The sequence below is a fragment of the Moschus berezovskii genome, chromosome 19 (genome assembly GCF_049115385.1).
Source record: "Moschus berezovskii isolate FMDL1 chromosome 19, NW_MosBer_1.0, whole genome shotgun sequence".
NCBI lineage: Eukaryota > Metazoa > Chordata > Mammalia > Artiodactyla > Moschidae > Moschus > Moschus berezovskii.
In genome coordinates this window covers 38,708,928-38,726,890 of record NC_142478.1, presented here as the reverse complement: position 1 = coordinate 38,726,890, position 17,963 = coordinate 38,708,928, and the positions used below count along the sequence as shown (strand labels likewise).

Below are 17,963 nucleotides of genomic sequence, written 5' to 3'. Positions count from 1 at the left end.
CCAGTCTTTGAGCATGGTCTATCTTTCCGTTTGTTGTCATCTTCAGTTCCTTGTCAGTATCTTACAGTTTTCTAAGTTCAAGTCTTTTCCAAAACTCCTTGGTTAGATTTATTCCTGTGTACTTTATTCATTCTGATATAATTTTAAGTGGTATTGCTTTCTTATTTGTCTTTTTTGATAGTTCATTATTAGTATATAGAAAAGAAGAAAATTTCTGTATGTTTCATATCATGTAACTTTACTGAATTCACGTATTAGTTGTAATAGTTTTTTTGGTGGAGTCTTTAAGAATTTCTGTATATAGTATATTATCTGCAAAGGGTGGCAGTTTTACTTCTTTCCATTCAAATTGTATTCCTTTTATTTATTTTTTAATCTGATGACCATGGCTTGGACTTCCAATACTATATTTGAGGGTGAATATCTTTGTCTTAATCCTCTTAAGAGGACATTGCTTTCAGCTTTTCACCATTGAGTATGATGTTGGCTGTGATTTGTCATATATGGCCTTTATTATGTTGAAGTACATTCTACCTCTACCCACTTTGTTGAGAGTTTTCTGTTTTTAATCATAAAAGCGTGTTAAATTTTGCTGAAAGCTTTTTCTGCATCTATTGAGATCATGTACTTTTTAGTTCTCCGTTATATGGTGTCACATTGATTGATTTGTGGATATTAAACCATCCTAGCATGCCTCGAATAAATCTCACTTGATTATGGTGTCTGATCCTTCTGTTAATGTATTGTTGAATTTGGTTTTCTAATAATTTGCTGAAGATTTTTTTACATATGTGTTCTTCAAGCTTATTGGTCTGTAATTTTTTTGTGTGGTATCTTTCTATGGTTTTGGTATCAGCATAATATGCTGGCCTTGTAAAGTGAGTTTGAAAGTGACCTTTCCTCTTTAATTTTTTGGAATAGTTTAAGAAGAATGGGTATTAACTCTTCTCTAAATGTTTGGTAGAAGTCACCTGTGAAGCCATCTAGTTCTGGACTTTAGTTTGTTGGGTTTTTATATTACTGATTCAATTTCATTACTGGTGATTCATCTGTTCATATTTTCTGTTTCTGCCTTGTGCAGTCTTCAGAGATTGTGTGTTTCTAGGAATTTATTTCTTATTGCTTGTCCATTTTATTGGCATATTATGGTTCATAGTAATCTCTCATATTTCTTGATAGTTCTGTGGCATCAGTTGTAATTTAACCTTTTTCATTTCTGATTTTATTTATGTGGCTCGTCTTTTTTTTTTATGCATCTGGCTAAAGGTTATAAATTTTGTTTCTTTTCGAAGAACCAACTCTTTTTTCCATTGATCTTTTTTGTTTTTTTCAGTCTCTATTTCATTCATTTCCATTGTTATCTTTATGATTTCTACTAACTTTTGTTGTTCCTGTCAGTCAGTCGTGTCCGACTGCAGCCCCATGGACTGCAACATGCCAGGCTTCCCTATTCTTCACAATCTCCTGGAGTTTGCTCAAACTTCTAACTTTAGTTTTTGTTTCTTCTTATGTTCTAGCTCCTTTAGGTATATGGTTGGATGACTTATTTGAAAATTTTCTTCTTTCCTAAAGTGACTTATTATTTTATTTTGGCTGTGCTGCATCTTCATTGCTGCACTGGCTTTCTCTCTAGTTGCTGTGAGAAGGGGCTACTCTCTAGTTTCACATGTGGTCTCAGTAGTTGCAGTGCACCAGTTTAGTTGCTCCATGGCATGTGAGACCTTCCCAGACCAGGGGTCAGACCCTTGTTCTCTGCATTTGCAGGCAGATTCTTAACCACCGGACCACCTGGGAAGTCCCTGGACTTGTTTTAATTTCAGTCTTATATCTGCTTTTGCTGCATCCCATAGATTTTGGGTCATTGTATTTGCATTTTCATTTGTATCTAGATACTTTTTTAATTTCCTCTTTGATTTATTCAGTGACCCATTGATTGTTTAGTACCATGTTGTTTAAAATACATGTGTTTAGTTTGTGTTTCTTTTCTTGTAATTGATTTCCACATTCATAGCATTGTGGTCAGAAAAGATGCTTTACATTAATATGATTTCAGTTTTCTTAAATTTATTGAGACTTATTTTGTGGCATAGCATGTGATCTGTCCTGGAGATTGTTTCACATACACTTGAAAAGAATGTGTATTCTGCTGTTTTGATGAAATGTTCCATATATGTTCAATTCTGTCTGGTCTGCTGTGTCATCTAAGACCAGTGTTTTCAAATTAATTTTACGTGTGGATGGTCCGGCTATTGATGTAAATGGGGTGTTCAGTTCAGTTCAGTCACTCAGTCGTGTCCGACTCTTTGCGACCCCATGAATCACAGCACGCCAGGCCTCACTGTCCATCACCAACTCCCGGAGTTCACTCAAACTCATGTCCATCGAGTCGGTGATGCCATCCAGCCATGTCATTTTCTGTTGTCCCCTTCTCCTCCCGCCCCCAATCCTTCCCAGCATCAGAGTCTTTTCCAGTGAGTCAACTCGTCGCATGAGGTGGCCAAAGTATTGGAGTTTCAGCTTCAGCATCAGTCCTTCCAATGAACACCCAGGATTGATCTCCTCTAGAATGGACTGGTTGGATCTCCTTGCAGTCCAAGGGACTCTCAAGAGTCTTCTCCAGCACCACAGTTCAAAAGCATCAATTCTTCGGCGATAAGCTTTCTTCACAGTCCAACTCTCACATCCATACGTGACCACTGGAAAAACCATAGCCTTGACTAGATGGACCTTTGTTTGCAAAGTAATGTCTCTGCTTTTTAATATACTATCTAGGTTGGTCATAACTTTCCTTCCAAGGAGTAAGCGTCTTTTAATTTCATGGCTGCAATCAGCATCCACAGTGATTTTAGAGACCAAAAAAATAAAGTCTGACACTGTTTCCACTGTTTTCCCATCTATTTCCCATGAAGTGATAGGACCAGATGCCATGATCTTTGTTTTCTGAATGTTGAGGTTCAAGCAAACCTTTTCACTCTCCTCTTTCACTTTCTTCAAGAGGCTTTTGAGTTCCTCTTCACTTTGTGCCATAAGGGTGGTGTCATCTGCATATCTGAGGTTATTGATATTTCTCCTGGCAATCTTGATTCCAGCTTGTGCTTCTTCCTGCCCAGCGTTCCTCATGATGTACTCTGCATATAAATTAAATAAGCAGGGTGACAATATACAACCTTGACGTTCTCCTTTTCCTGTTTGGAACCAGTCTGTTGTTCCATGTGCAGTTCTGACTGTTTTTTCCTGACCTGAATACAGTAAGTAGCCCCCTACTATTTTATTATTGTCAGTTTCTCCCATTATGTTTATTAGTACATTCTTTATGTATCTGGATACTCCTGTGTTGAATGCTTTACATTTACATGGCTATGTATTCTTTTCAGATTGATTCCTTTATCATTGTATAGTGCCCTTTTTTATCTTTTTACTGTCTTTCTTTTTCTTCCATTTGCATGAAAAATCTTTGTCTCTTTGACTTTCAACCTGTGTGTGTTTGTAGATCTGAAGTGAGTCTCTTGCAGGCAGTAATGTGTATCATGTTTTCTATTCATTCAGCTACTTTATGTCTTTTTATTGGAGCTTTTAGTCCATTTATATTTAAAGTAATTATTGATAGGTAAATACTTATTGACATTTTGTTACTTGTTTTCAGCTTATTTTTGTAGTTCTCTTTTGTTCCTTTTTTCTTTTGCTCTTTTCTCTTGTGATTTGATGGCCTAGTAGGTGGGTTTGGATTCCTTTCTCTTTTTTGTGTGCATCTCTATTATAGATTTTTGGTTTATGCCTACCATGAGGTTCATATATTAATATAACTCTATATATGAGTGATTATTTTGTTGATGATCTTAAACTGAGAAGGACTGGGTTATAGAAAGTCCGCATAAATAGGAGGTGAAAAGAAAAATGAATGGTATCTTCTGAGCATAGGGTTTCAAAGAAATTTCAAATGGGGTACAGCAGAAGGTTATTCTATTGCCTTTATTCATAAAAGGCAAAAATTTAGAGTATAATGTAAAACATCTGCCTTTTAAATTGAGATATTACTGAAGTATTTTTAAAACTTTGCTTCTTAGAAGACTCTCAAACCTTTTTTTTTAACTTTTTATTTTGCACTGTAGCATATCCAGTTGACAAAGTTGTGATAGTTTCAGGTGAACGGTGAAGGGACTCAGCCGTGCATATACATGTATCAATTCTCCCCCAAACCCCGTCCTGTCCAGGCTGCCATATAGCATTGAACAGAGTTCCATGTCCTATACAATAGGTCCTTGTTGGTTATCCATTTTAAATATAACAGGGTGTACCTGACCATCCCCACCTCCCTAATTGTCCCTTCCCTTCAGCAACCATAGTTAGTTTTCTAAGTCTGTGAGCCTCTCTCTGTTTTGTAGGTAAGTTCATTTGTAGAAGACTCTCAAACTCTCATTTGAAGGTGTGGAATTATTGATATTTTTCCATATTTTTGGTCAGTGATTTTGCTAACTTTAAAATGGTAAAATAGAATTTTTCATTGAATTGTAGGCCTAATTTACTCATTTACCCTAATCTCTTTTTATATTAATACCTGGCATTTATTGGGTTGGCCAAAAAGTTCCTTTTGTTTTTAAGTAAGAGATTTTTTATTTTCACCAAGAATATTGATGATGTTGTTCAGTCACTAAGCAATGTCTAACTCTTTGTGACCCCATGGACTGTAGCACACCAGGCTCCTCTGTTCTCCACTATCTCATGGAGTTTGCCCAGATCCATGTCAGTTGAGTTGGTGATGCTATCTAACCATATGAAACTCTGCCATCCACTTCTCCACCTGCTCTCAGTTTTTTCCAGTTACCAGGGTCTTTTGCAATGAGTCAACTCTTAGCATCAGGTGACCAGTGTATTAGAGCTTCAGGAACAGTCCTTCCAATGAGTATTCAGGGTTGACTTCCTTTAGGATTGACTGGTTTGATCTCCTTGTAGTCTAAGGGACTCTGAAGAGTCTTCTCCAGCATCACAATTCAAAAAGATCAATTCTTTAGAGCTCAGCCTCCTTTATGGTCCAGCTCTCACATCCATACATGACTACTGGGAAAACCGTAGTTTTTACTATATGTACCTTTGTTGGCAATGTGCTGTTTCTGTTTTGTAATACACTGTCTAGGTTGTTTGTCATAGCTTTCCTTCCAAGGAGCAGGTGTCTTTTAATTTTGTGGCTGCAGTCACCATCCACAGTAATTTTGGAGCCCAAGAAAATAAAATCTGTGACTGTTTCCACTTTTTCTTCATCTATTTGCCATGAAATGATGGGACTGGATGCTATGATCTTAGTTTTTTGAATGTTAAGTTTTAAGCCAGCTTTTTCACTCTCCTCTTTCACTTTCATCAAGAGGCTCTTAAGTTCCTCTTCACTTTCTGCCATTGTACCGGTAACATCTGCATATCTGAGGTTATTGATAATTCTCCCAGCAGTCTTGATTCCAGCTTGCAAATCATCTACCCTGGCAATCCACATAATGTACTCTGAATATAAGTTAAATAAACAGGGTGACAATATACAGCCTTGTCATACTCCTTTCCCAACTTTGAACCACTTCATTGGTTCCATGGAACAAACCAGTCCATTTTCCATGTCCAGTTCTAACTGTTGCTTCTTGACCCACATACAGGTTTTTTAGGAGACAGGTATAAGGTGATTTGGTATTCCATGGACATATGACCCTGCCTGGGCTACAGTCCATGAGAGAGCAAAAAGTCAGACGTAACTGAGAGACTAACACACAAGGTGGTCTCTGGTATTCACAGCTGTTTAAGAATTTTTCAGTTTGTTGTCATCAGCAGTCAAAGGCTTTAGCATAGTCAGTGAAGCAGAAGTAGATGATTTTCTGGAAGTTGCTTGCTTTCTCCATGATCCAATGAATTTTGGCAGTTTGATCTCTGGCTCTGCTGCCTCTTTGAAACCCAGCTCGTACATCTGGAAGTTCTCGGTTTACACACTGCTGAAGCCTAGCTTGAAGGATTTTGAGCAATAACCTTGCTAGCATGTGAAATAACCACAATATTATGGTAGTTTGAAAATTCTTTGGCATTGCCCTTCTGTAGGATCGGAATGAAAACTGACCTTTTCCAGTCCTGTGGCCACTGCTGAGTTTTCCAAATTTGCTGACTTATTGAGTGCTGCACTTTAATAGCGTCATCTTTTAGGATTTGAAATAGCTCAGTTGGAATTCTGTCACCTCCATTAGCTTTGTTTGTAATAATGCTTCCTATGGCTCATTTGACTTCACAATCCAGGATATCTGGATCTAGGTAAGTGACCACATCATCATGGTTATCTGGATCATTAAGACCTTTTTTGTATAGTAGTTCTGTATATTCTTGCCACCTCTTCTTAATCTGTTTTAGGTCCTTACCGTTTCTGTCATTTATCATGCCCATTCTTTCATGAAATGTTCCCGTGCTATCTGCAGTTTTCTTGAAGAGATCTCTCTGGTCTTTCGCATTCTGTCGTTTTCCTGGTTCTTTGCGTTGTTTACGTAAGAAGGCCTTATCTCTGCTTACTATTCTCTGAAACTCTGCATTCAGTTATGTCTTCCCCTTTCTCCCTTGCCTTTCATTTGTCTTCTTTCTCAGCTCTTTATAAAGTCTCCTCAGACAACTACTTTGCATTTCTGCATTTCTTTTTATTGAGGATGGTTTTGGCGACTGTCTCCTGTACAACGTTGTGAACCTTCATTCTGTAGTTCTTCAGGCATTCTATCTACCAGATCTGACCTCTTGAATCTATTCATCACCTCTACTGTATAATCACAAGGGATTTTATTTAGGTTGTACCTAAATGGCCTAGAGGTTTTCCCTAGTTTCTTCAGTGTAAGCCTAAATTTTGCATTAAGATGCTTATGATCTAAGCCACAGTCAGCTCTTGTTTTTACTGACTGTATAGAGCTTCTCCATCTTTGGCTACAAAGAATATCAGTTCAGTTCAGTTCAGTCGCTCAGTCGTGTTCGACTCTCCGCGACCCCATGAATCACAGCACGCCAGGCCTCCCTGTCCATCACCAACTCCCGGAGTACACTCAAACTCATGTCCACAGAGTCGGTGATGCCATCCAGCCATCTCATTCTCCGTCGTCCCCTTCTCCTCCCACCCCCAACCTTTCCTAGCATCAGAGTCTTTTCCAGTGAGTCAACTCGTCGCATGAGGTGGCCAAAGTATTGCAGTTTCAGCTTTAGCACAAAGAATATAATCAATCTGATTTTGGTATTGAACGTCTGGTGTTGTCCATGTGTAGACTCATCTCTTGTGTTGTTGTTAGAGGGTATTTGCTATGACCAGTACATTCTCTTGACACAATTCATCAGCCTTTGCTCTGCTTCATTTTGCTCTCCAAGGCCAAACTTGCCTGTTACTTCAGGTATTTCTTAACTTCCTAATTTGCACTCCAGTCCCCTGTCATGACATCTCTTTTGGGTATTGGTTCTAGAAGGTGTTGTAGGTCTTCCTAGAACTGGTCAGCTTCAGCTTCTTCAGCATCAGTGGTCAGGGTATAGACTGTGAATTACTGTGATTACTTGGATTAATATAGAATGGTTTGCCTTGGAAACAAACCGAGATCATTCTGTCGTTTTTGAGCTTGCACCCAAGTACTGCATTTCATACTCTTTTGTTGACTATGAGGACTGCTCTGTGTCTTCTAAGGGATTCTCTCCCACAGTAGTAGATACAATGGTCGTATGAATTAAATTCTCCCATTCCCGTTCATTTTAGTTCACTGATTCTTAAGATGTCAGTGTTCAATCTTGCCATCTCCTACTTGACCACGTCCAATTTTCCTTGATTCATGGACATAACATTCCAGATTCCTATACAGTATTGTTCTTTACAGCTTCAGACTTTACTTTCACCACCAGACACAAACACAGCTGATATGCTTTGGCCCACCTGCTTCATTCTTACTAGTTTTTGTTCAGTCCCTCAGTCATGTCCAACATTTTGCGACCCAATGGACTGCAGCATGTCAGGTTTCCATGTCCTTCACCATCTCTCAGACCTTGCTCAAACTCATGTCCATTGAGTCAGTGATGCCATCCAACCATCTCATCCTCTGTCATCCCCTTCTCCTACCTTCAGTCTTTCCCAGTATCAGGGTATTTTCCAGTGAGTCAGCTCTTCACATCGGCTGGCCAAAGTATTGGAGCTTCAGCATCAGTCCTTCTAATGAATATTCAGGGTTGATTTCCTTTAGGGTTGACTGGTTTGATCTCCTTGCAGTCCAAGGGACTCTCAAGACTCTTCTCAAACATCACAGTTCAGAAGCATCAATTCTTTGACTCTCAGTCTTCTTTATGGTCCAACTCTCACATCTATACATGACTACTGGAAAAACCATAGCTTTGTCAGCAAAGTAATGTCTATGCTTTTTAATACACTGTCCAGGTTTTTGATAGCTTTGATCCAAGGAGTGAGCATCTTTTAATTTCATGGCTGCAGTCACCACAGTGATGTTGGAGCTGAAGAAGATAAAAGTTTGTCACTGTTTTCATTGTTTCCCCATCTGTTTGCCGTGAAGTGATGAAACTGGGTGTCATGATCTTAATTTTTTGAATGTTGAGTTTTAACCCAGTTTTTCCCTCTTCTCTTTCACCTTCATCAAGGAGCTCTTTAGCTCCTCTTCACTTTCTGCCATAAAGACAGTGTCATCTGCGTATCTGAGGTTATTAATATTTCTCCCCACAGTCTTGATTCCAGCTTGCACTTCATCCAGCCTGGCATTTCACATGATTTACTCTGCATATAAGTTAAGTAAGCAAGGTGACAACATACAATGTAGACATACTCCTTTCCCAGTCTTCTGTTCCATGAACTGTTCTACCTGTTGCTTCTTGACCTGCATACAGGTTTCTCATGATTGCCCTTCACTCTTCCCCAGTAGCATATTGGACACCTTCCACCCTGTGATGGGGGGATCATTTTCCAGTGTCTTTTTACCTATTCATACTGTCAGTGGGGTTCTCCTGACAGGAATACGAGAGTGAATTGCCATTTCCTTTTCCAATGGATCCTATCTTTTCAGAACTCTTCACTATGACCCGTCCGTTTTTGGTGGCCCTGCATGGCATGGCTCATAGCTTCATTGAGTTACACAAGCCCCTTTGCCACAATAAGGCTGTGATCCATGAAGGGCAGTAAGAACTTTATTGAAGAACCTATTCATCATTTTGCTGTACTACCTTCAGCTGTTTTTCAGGCAATTTTATAATTCCATCTTCCCAAAGTTTTTTTTTTTTTTTCTTTTGAGCAAAGAACTATTCCAGGTGCCTTTTACAGTCTTCAAGGAATTGAAATTTTTTCCATTAAGAGAACTGAAGTTGCAGTATCTTGTAAATACAGTGAGTGAATCAGAACTTCCCAGTCAAGCTTTAACAGTTTTTGCCTGGTGGCCAAATAGACATGTTATCTAGCGTTATCCTGATGGAAGATAATGCATTTTTCTGTTTACTAATTCTGGATGCTTTTCATCAAGTGATGCTTTCAGTTGGTCTAGTTGGGAGCAGTACTATTGAAATTGTTTGGTTTTCTGGAAGGAACTCAGAGGAGTCCCACCATGTTCACAAAATCACCTTCTTTCAGTGAAGACTGGCCTTTGGTGGGATTGGTCATGTTTCACTTCACTTGCCCCATGATTTCTACAGTTCTACATTATTGTATGATGTCCACTTTTCATTGCCCATCACAATTTGTTTTAAAAATGGAATGTTTTCATTATGTTTAAGTAGAGAATCACATGTGGAACTACTGTCAGGAAGATTTTCTTCTCAATTTATGTGGACCTAAACGTCAGAATGATGAACTATGACCAAGCTGGTGCAAATGATGATTTCAACACTAGATCTAGATATTTTGAATATGTGGGCTATTTCCCATGTGGCATAACGTTGATTTTTCTCAGTTAATGTCTGATTTGATCGCTATCATCTTCAACTGGTCTACTTGACCATGGAGAATTGTCCAGCAAAAAATCTTCGGCATGAAACTTTGCAAACCACTTTTGACTTCCTCAATCAGCCACAGCACCTTCTCCATACACTGGAGAAATCATTTTTTAAATTTCAGTTGTGTTTTTATCTTTCTTGAAACAATAAAACATAATATGCCAAAAATGTTGCTGTTTTTCTTCCATCTTCGGTATTAAAGTAGCTACACAAAGATTTACCAATTTGGATAAATTTTTTTAAATGCATGCTGATATGACAGGTGTCACAATACAATCTTAACAGTTGTCTCAAGTGAAATTAAAGGCAACTAAGTACTGCTAGTGCCACCTTACAGAAGAAAAAAAAACGAACAAACCTTTTGGCCAATCCAGTAAATAAATGCTTAAATAACTGTTGAATATAAATGTAAAAAGATGATAAAATAGAGGTGGAGGTTGAACATAGAGAAGAGGGAGGTCAAAATAATCTGCTACTGTTAACCTTTTCTTTTCAGCTGGACAGCACGAAGTTGTAGCTATAGGCACAGGTGAATACAATTACGGTCAGTGCATTAAGCCAAATGGAAGAGTGTTGCATGATACTCACGCTGTTGTTACAGCAAGGAGATCTCTCCTTAGGTAAGGTAACAAATATATTTAATGCCATCAAATATTAATGCTCTTATATTAATATTAGCCTAAAGTAATCACATATATAAGTTATTATTTACAAGTGGAGTTTTATCAATCACTGAGCCAAGGATATGGTATTGTCTTACTTACCTAAGCCATCTTATATTTTCATGTCACTTTTAGTAACCTTACATTAACTACACTGTTTAGTCTGTGAATTTTAGTGTCTTCTATAATCACAACCTTATGAACTAAATTTTAAAAGCCATGCAACCTGTTTTTAAAGATAAAATATGTTTTCATTACTGATTAAAGTAATTTGAGAATATAGCCTTAGATCTGGACCAAGTAGGCTTAGTAATACTTCACCTCTGAATTAACCATACTTATCCAAAGGCAGAAATCAATGAGTTTCCACTCATGAAGTCTGTACAAAGTCTACCATATGGTAGAATATCAATAAAGTACTTTTTAGACAGGCAGATCTCAGAGAGAATGGGGGCTGAGGTAAGCATGCCTAGTTTCTTTTTCCAAATTTATCAGTCACTGTTCCTTATAAAAGGAAGGACTATCTGATAGTGGAGAAATAAACCAGAAATTTTACTCTTTGGAGTTTCTTTTCTGTGAAAACACAAAAAGTGGGAAATAAGCATTTTCTCCCATAGTATTCAACTTTTATTTTCTTACGTCACTGAATTTACTTTTCAGAAAACCTTTCTTAATGGAATTTTTCAAATACAGGTGAGACTCAGATAAAGCATTCTGATACCAATATCCAATATTCATATCCAATTATTAGTGTATCCTGCTATATTAGGATTTTGTTCTTATTTAATTTGCATTCTCTTTGTTTGTGATGTTTTCTTTAAATTGTAAAAAATATTTAGGCATACTGTCTTTTCTGAAAATCTTATGTATCTCTAATAATATGGAAAGAATTCTATAATCTTAAAAGTAAAGCTATTGGGAAGTCCATGAAAGTAATACAGCTCACTGAAAACTACCTCTTTTGTGTTTATTTCTTCCTGTGCTTGGCACTGTCAGATACACTGGTGATTAATTTTTTATTACATATTTCAGATGATAGGATTAAAATTTTTTTTTTTTAGTAAGAAAAATAGTATTTGTCCCCTTGAGGTGTCTTTCAGGAAATCTGTTTCACTTCTAAATTCAGTTTATGGGCTTCATTATGTTATTTCTATGCTCTTAAGTTTTTGTCTTCAGAACCACTACGTAACAGGAACCATAATTGTTTGTCTGTGTGTTTGGGGAAGAGAAAATAGAAATAATGCAGAAAATTGATACTCCTCCCCAGAGGCTGGGAGCAGAGATGTCTTGAGAAATGGGAGGAATCAATAGAGAAATGGGTCTTTTACAAGAAATGATAGTTGAGTACTTTAAAGTGGAGTGGTAGTCAAGGAATGATGCTTTAAGGCAAGTCACAGGGCAAACTGGGCTGTAGCTGAAGACTTCTCAAGGGACTTAGATCTTCATTAGTTAAGACTAAGATTTTATAATAAAACTTCATTTATAGGAACATTGCTCATGACATTAATATAATGTTTAAGATACTTCATTTTTAAACATTCTTACTCAATAAAGCTCTGTCTTTTATTTTAGGTACTTTTACAGACAACTTCTACTCTACTATAGCAAAAATCCTGCTATGATGGAAAAATCAATATTTTGTACAGAACCAGCTTCTGATCTGCTCACTCTCAAGCAAAATATCAACATTTATCTCTATATGAACCAGTTGCCTAAAGGATCAGCCCAGATTAAGTCACAATTGTAAGTATATGGAAGCTGTTAAAAGCAACTGGGATGACCATTTATACATTCTGAATCCATATATCAAAAGAACAAGTAAATTCAAATCCATCCATATTTTCCTTCCAGCCTTCAGAGGTTATTTGTAGGCTGCAAGAGACCACAAATGCCTTCTCCCTCCCCTCCACTCAGTCTTACCATCTATTACTTAAATAGTCCACATACTTCACCACGTTCTTTAAGAGGCTGTTGAAAATCTTCTACTCCTTTCTGGTTGTAAGACTTTTTATAAACTTTAGGAAGTATGGATTATGCACTCTTCACATACTAACACAGGAGTTAAGGAACTCAGTGTATTCTTCTATAGTCAGAACTTCATTGTCTTGATGAATGGGTAGCATCAGTAGCATGATATTTGAACAACACAGACACAAAAAGAAAGTAAAATTTACTTCCAAGTCTGACCATCTAGAGATAATCATGGTTTATAGTTTGTTTAAAAGCCTCCCAGTAACACCTTGAAAACAAGGGTGAGTGTTCCTGTAGAGAAACCTCAAGAAAAATAATTTTAGATTTTACTGTTTTTCATATTTTATTGGAAATGAATCTTAAATACAAATTGTCGTTTTCTTTTTTCATTCTCTAGTTTTGTCATTATTAAAATTTTTCATTTGGAGAAAGGAAATAGCTCAAAAATTATGATGGGGCAAAAATCAAGATTTTCATTTGATTTTAAGGGACATAAAAAATAGCAATAATATGAAATTTACCCTTGTTGAAGCTCTAAATAGAGTTAATTTCTACTTGGTTTTAATCTTGTAGAACAAAGTCAGTCCATCCTGCCTTGCTTTGGGTTTGCCTCTATTTCTGTTACTGGAATTAAGTGTAACTGGCAAGTTACAGTTCTTAGTTATATGCAGATTTTACTTCGTTGGCTTTGATTTTTAAAGGAGGAAACTTTCTTTTCTTCCTCTAGGCGTCTTAATCCACATTCTATATCTGCATTTGAAGCCAATGAAGAACTCAGTCTCCATGTGGCTGTTGAAGGCAAAATTTATCTGACTGTCTACTGTCCTGCAGATGTTGTTAATAGAATAAGCAGTATGTCCTCAAGTGACAAGTTGACAAGATGGGAAGTGCTTGGTATACAGGGAGCATTGCTCAGTCACTTTATACAGCCAGTTTATATCAATAGTATTCTTGTTGGTGAGTGAGATTTCAGTACCTCTTGGCCTATTTCACTAAGTAATTACACTTTATTTATCAGTGTAAAGTCAAATTTTGCATGCATGAAACTTTACCTAAGGTAAAATTCAGATCCACTGTTGAGGTTTTCATTTCATGGTAACTTGTAATCACTCTTAGTATAATATGACTTTTATCATCTTGTGAGAAGGCTAAGAATATTTTAAGTTAGGTAATTATATGTATTCTGGGTTGAACCATATGCTTTTGTTTGCACAATATCCAATGTTTCCCTTTCTTTTGGAAGAAGGTGCTTTTTTGAACTTCTCAGGTAAGCTTATATTTAGTTATTCCTGAAATAAAAATATTAAATGCCCATTTTGGTTCTTTGCTACTTTTATACTTTTTAAAAATGTGTTTGGTTATGAGTTGGATTCTTTTGGTTTGTGAAGTAAGTGGGAAGTAAATAGAATACAAAATAAATGACATGAACTGATAATTAACTTCTTCCTTTGGTATTTATATTTGAATGGGTTTTCAGGTATTATCTCCTCAACAGATATTTTGGACACTCAGTTTTGTAGTTTTCGCAAAGGCCTGAGAGTTTCAAAGCTTTAGTCACCCTTGGGAAACAATTTAAATTCCACCATTACTTGACTCTTCTTTGTTTACTGTTAATTTTTGGTAATGATTGCTCACATAAAAACTTTAGCTCGTCATATGAGTAATGTTTTGTTTTTAGAAGGTACTGTTTGTTTTATTCTTGTGAGTTTTTTTTTTATTGTTCTGTGTATTTTATATCCATTTCTTTAAGAAGTTCTCTTATGGACTATTTTTTAGTTCTATATATATAAAAAATATTGTATTTTCTTGCCATTTTTGTTTGGCTTGACTTTATTAAATTATGAAAAGGAAATAACGGTTATTTTCTAATATTAAGCTTATTTTCATTGTTTTGGAAACTTGTTTCACAATTCAAAAGATTCAATAGTGTTTTCAGTGAAAAGTCTTAGCTTCTATCTTAGTGCCTCAGCTGCTGTTTTACCTCTGAGGCATCCATTGTTACTAGTTTCTTGTTTCCTTTCCAAAGATGGTTTATGCTTACACTTTTTTAAAATTTTACACCAGTGAGATAATACAGTTCACACTTTTCTTTATCCTACACTTTTAATTTAATAATGTATCTTGGATATTTTTCCCTATGAAGACTTTTTTCATTATTATTCATAACTGTTATGGTATTTATTTGTATAAATGTATTATAATTTATTTAACCAGTTGTGGGTTGATGGAACTTTAGATTGTTTCTAATCTTTTGCAGCTACCAAATGCTACAGTGAACCTTGACCTTTTTATGTTTGTCATTGACACAAAAGTAAAATATATGTAAATGTAAAATGAATTCCTAGAATAGAATTGCAGGTCAAAAATATATGAATTTGCAATTTTGAAAATTATTGCCAAGTTACTCTCCAAATTATATTCTCGCTAGCAATATATGAGAGTGCCTCTTTGGAGTTACTTCTTTTTTTCCAAATATATATTCTTATAGGTGATTTATTTATTAAATTTAAATTGGATACCAGAATTATTCTGTTTTCTTTTAGTCAAAAAACTCTCTTTAAATTTTTCTCAGTCTTCTTTAAGAAAGGCTATTTTCTTGATAAATGTCTACAGAATGTCTAATAAATATCTATGCATTCTCTAGAGTCACAGCTTTGAAATGCAAGGCTTTCTTTTACTTTTGTGAAGAAAGATATTTTACAGTTTGTCATTTGTATAACATAACTTCATAATATTTTAGTCTCTTAAAAGGATGGACTCAAATAGATTCTTTTGAAATTATGTAGTATTCAGTGGTTTGGACTGGAGCTTAACAATTAGATCTCATAATTTGACTGCCATCTTGTCCAAGGGAATGGGAACACCAGGAAGCAATAAAAATACTATAAGACTTTGTAAAATTATTCCTGATATCTTTCTCTGTGTCTTTATGGGACATATCTAGAGTTAATTAATTGGTGTTCTGTCTGACAAAGCTGAAACAGATTTTAATATTCGTTTAAAATGCAGATTTCTCAGCCTCTTAAGATCTCTACTCTCTCTCTGGGGGATAGCCCCAGGAATATACATTTTAAAAGGGCACCACCAGAGATTCTGATAGAGATGATATGAATGGCTCATTGAGAATACTCAAACTGTACATTTAAAACTGTGATATGTACAGTTAAATGAATCTTAAGAGTTTATTGAACTAGTAAAGCTTCTCATTTATTATATAAATTCTTATGCCATTTCTGATCATCTAATTCTAGTTTAAAAGGATCCAGTAATGTGGGATATAGGATTTAATGACAATCTGTTCCATTAATTGGGTGCTCCAATTGATTTTAAAAATTACTCTTTAGAATTGAAATTTGCTTCCCTTTCACTTTGAACTAAATGACAGTACAGATTTAAATCTTGATGATTTGATGATAATGACTTTGTCCCTTTTATTTTTGTCTTATGAAATCTTTTGCAGTTCTTTATTTTGATTCTTAAAAACGTAAGTTATTTTATCAATAATAGATCAGTTACAGGTGGAAAGAGAATTATATTTGAAGACTTCATTTTACTTTCAAAAAGTTTTCAGAGATTAATTTCATACTTTAGATGCTCTCAGATACTCATTTTGTCTGTGGTAATAGTCTTTCCTTTTTTAAGAAAAAAAATCTTAAACTTGCTTTTTTAAAAGGCACTATTATTTTAATAGAAAATAAAAAGACAAGATGCTTTTTGCCTTAATGTTTTTTTCTACCTAGCCATCACTTGTGTTACATATGATTTGTTTTCTCCAGATGTTCTGTAATATGTAGGTGATAGTGTCAAAATGTAATGCCTTAGACTACAGTGTTTCAGATATGATATGAGCAGTGCATAGTTCTGTAATAATGGTGTATTCTTTGATTTAGACACTGTTTTTATTAACGCAGCTACAGTTTCTATGGGCATACCTCAAAGATAGTGTGGGTTCAGTTCCAGACCACCACAATAAAGTGAATATCACAATAAAGTGAGTCACACGAATATTTTGGTTTCCCAGTGCATATAAAAGTTGTGTTTAGACTATACTATAGTCTGTTAAGTGTGCATTAGTATCATGTCTTAAAAAACAGCAATGTATATACCTTAATTAAAAACTGCTTTATTGCTAAAGGCTAAACGTCATCTGACAACATGGGTTGCCAGACTTTCAATTTGTATCTCTGAAGTGCAGTAAAGCAAAGTGCAATAAAGTGAGGTATGCATGCATTACATACTTAAGCAAGTGTTTCTGTTGACTTATATTTGCTTTGAGTATTTATTTTGTTTTTGCTTTCTAGGTGATGGGAGTTGCAGTGATACCAGAGGCTTAGAAATTGCTGTAAAGCAACGTGTTGATGATGCACTCACTTCCAAACTTCCAATGTTTTACTTGGTCAACAGACCTCATATTAGTTTAGTACCTTCTGCATATCCATTTCAAACAAACTTGGAATATAAATTCCTTAGTCTGAATTGGGCACAGGGGGACATGTCTTTGGAGATTGTTGATGGCCTAAGTGGAAAGATCACAGAAAGGTTAGTATTACTGATTTCTTCAAATATCACATATTATTAAGCAAAAGAATGTATTTTAGTACAGTTTATAAAAACTATTTTAACATTTTTGAATACAGTTTTTTGAATTCTGAATAATAATGATTATAATAGTTATTAGGTCTGACTATGTTGCAGACATTATCCTAATTTAAACACTTTTTTCCTCCTGATAAGAAGACAGGCCTAGAGAAGTTATATAGCTTATTGAAGTTACTTAGTAAGTGGTGGAACCAGCATTTGAAGTCAGTTTCCAGAACCTTTATTTCTCTGCTGCTGCTGCTAAGTTGCTTCAGTCATGTCCGACTCTGTGCAACCCCGTAGATGGCAGCCCAACAGGCTCCTCTGTCCCTGGGATTCTCCAGGCAAGAACACTGGAGTGGGTTGCCATTATTTCTCTAGTGGTCATTATGATTAGAATTATATAATGTATTTGTTTTAAAATTTTGGTTTTCCCACTGAATCTGAATATCTGAATTTAGGGCTTAGAAATCTGTATTTTTGACAACCTTCCAGAATATTATTTATGTACACTTGAGTGTGAGAACTATTGTACAATCCTATACTGATTTCTTGGAAAAACCCTGATATTCTTGGTTTGTTGTTTTTTTTTTTTTTTCTTTTTACAGATAAAGAGACTGAGATTCAAGCTAGGTTAAATATCTTTCTTAAAGTCACCCAACTATTAAGTTAGGATTCTGATCTGGGTATTTTATTTCCAAAGCCTTTGTTCTTCTCCATAATACATTAAGCCTTTTAGATATAGCTTTGTAATATCCCTAACATTGATTGTCAAGTAAAACTAAAGTCCTT

At 35.7% G+C, this 17,963-nt stretch overlaps 1 protein-coding gene across 2 annotated transcripts in view; it reads left to right on the top strand.

The window, feature by feature from the left end:
• Positions 1-17,963, top strand: part of ADAD1 (adenosine deaminase domain containing 1) — a 47,492-nt gene that overhangs the window by 12,963 nt on the left and 16,566 nt on the right. The window contains exons 6-9 of one of the 2 annotated variants that reach the window (XM_088827831.1): positions 10,457-10,580; positions 12,228-12,365; positions 13,321-13,550; positions 16,895-17,132. In XM_088827831.1, the coding sequence (XP_088683957.1) occupies positions 10,457-10,580; positions 12,228-12,365; positions 13,321-13,550; positions 16,895-17,132 (730 nt within the window). Of the gene's footprint in view, positions 1-10,456; positions 10,581-12,194; positions 12,366-13,320; positions 13,551-16,894; positions 17,133-17,963 lie in introns of both variants that reach the window. The other variant, XM_055405592.2, reaches the window with a different exon arrangement.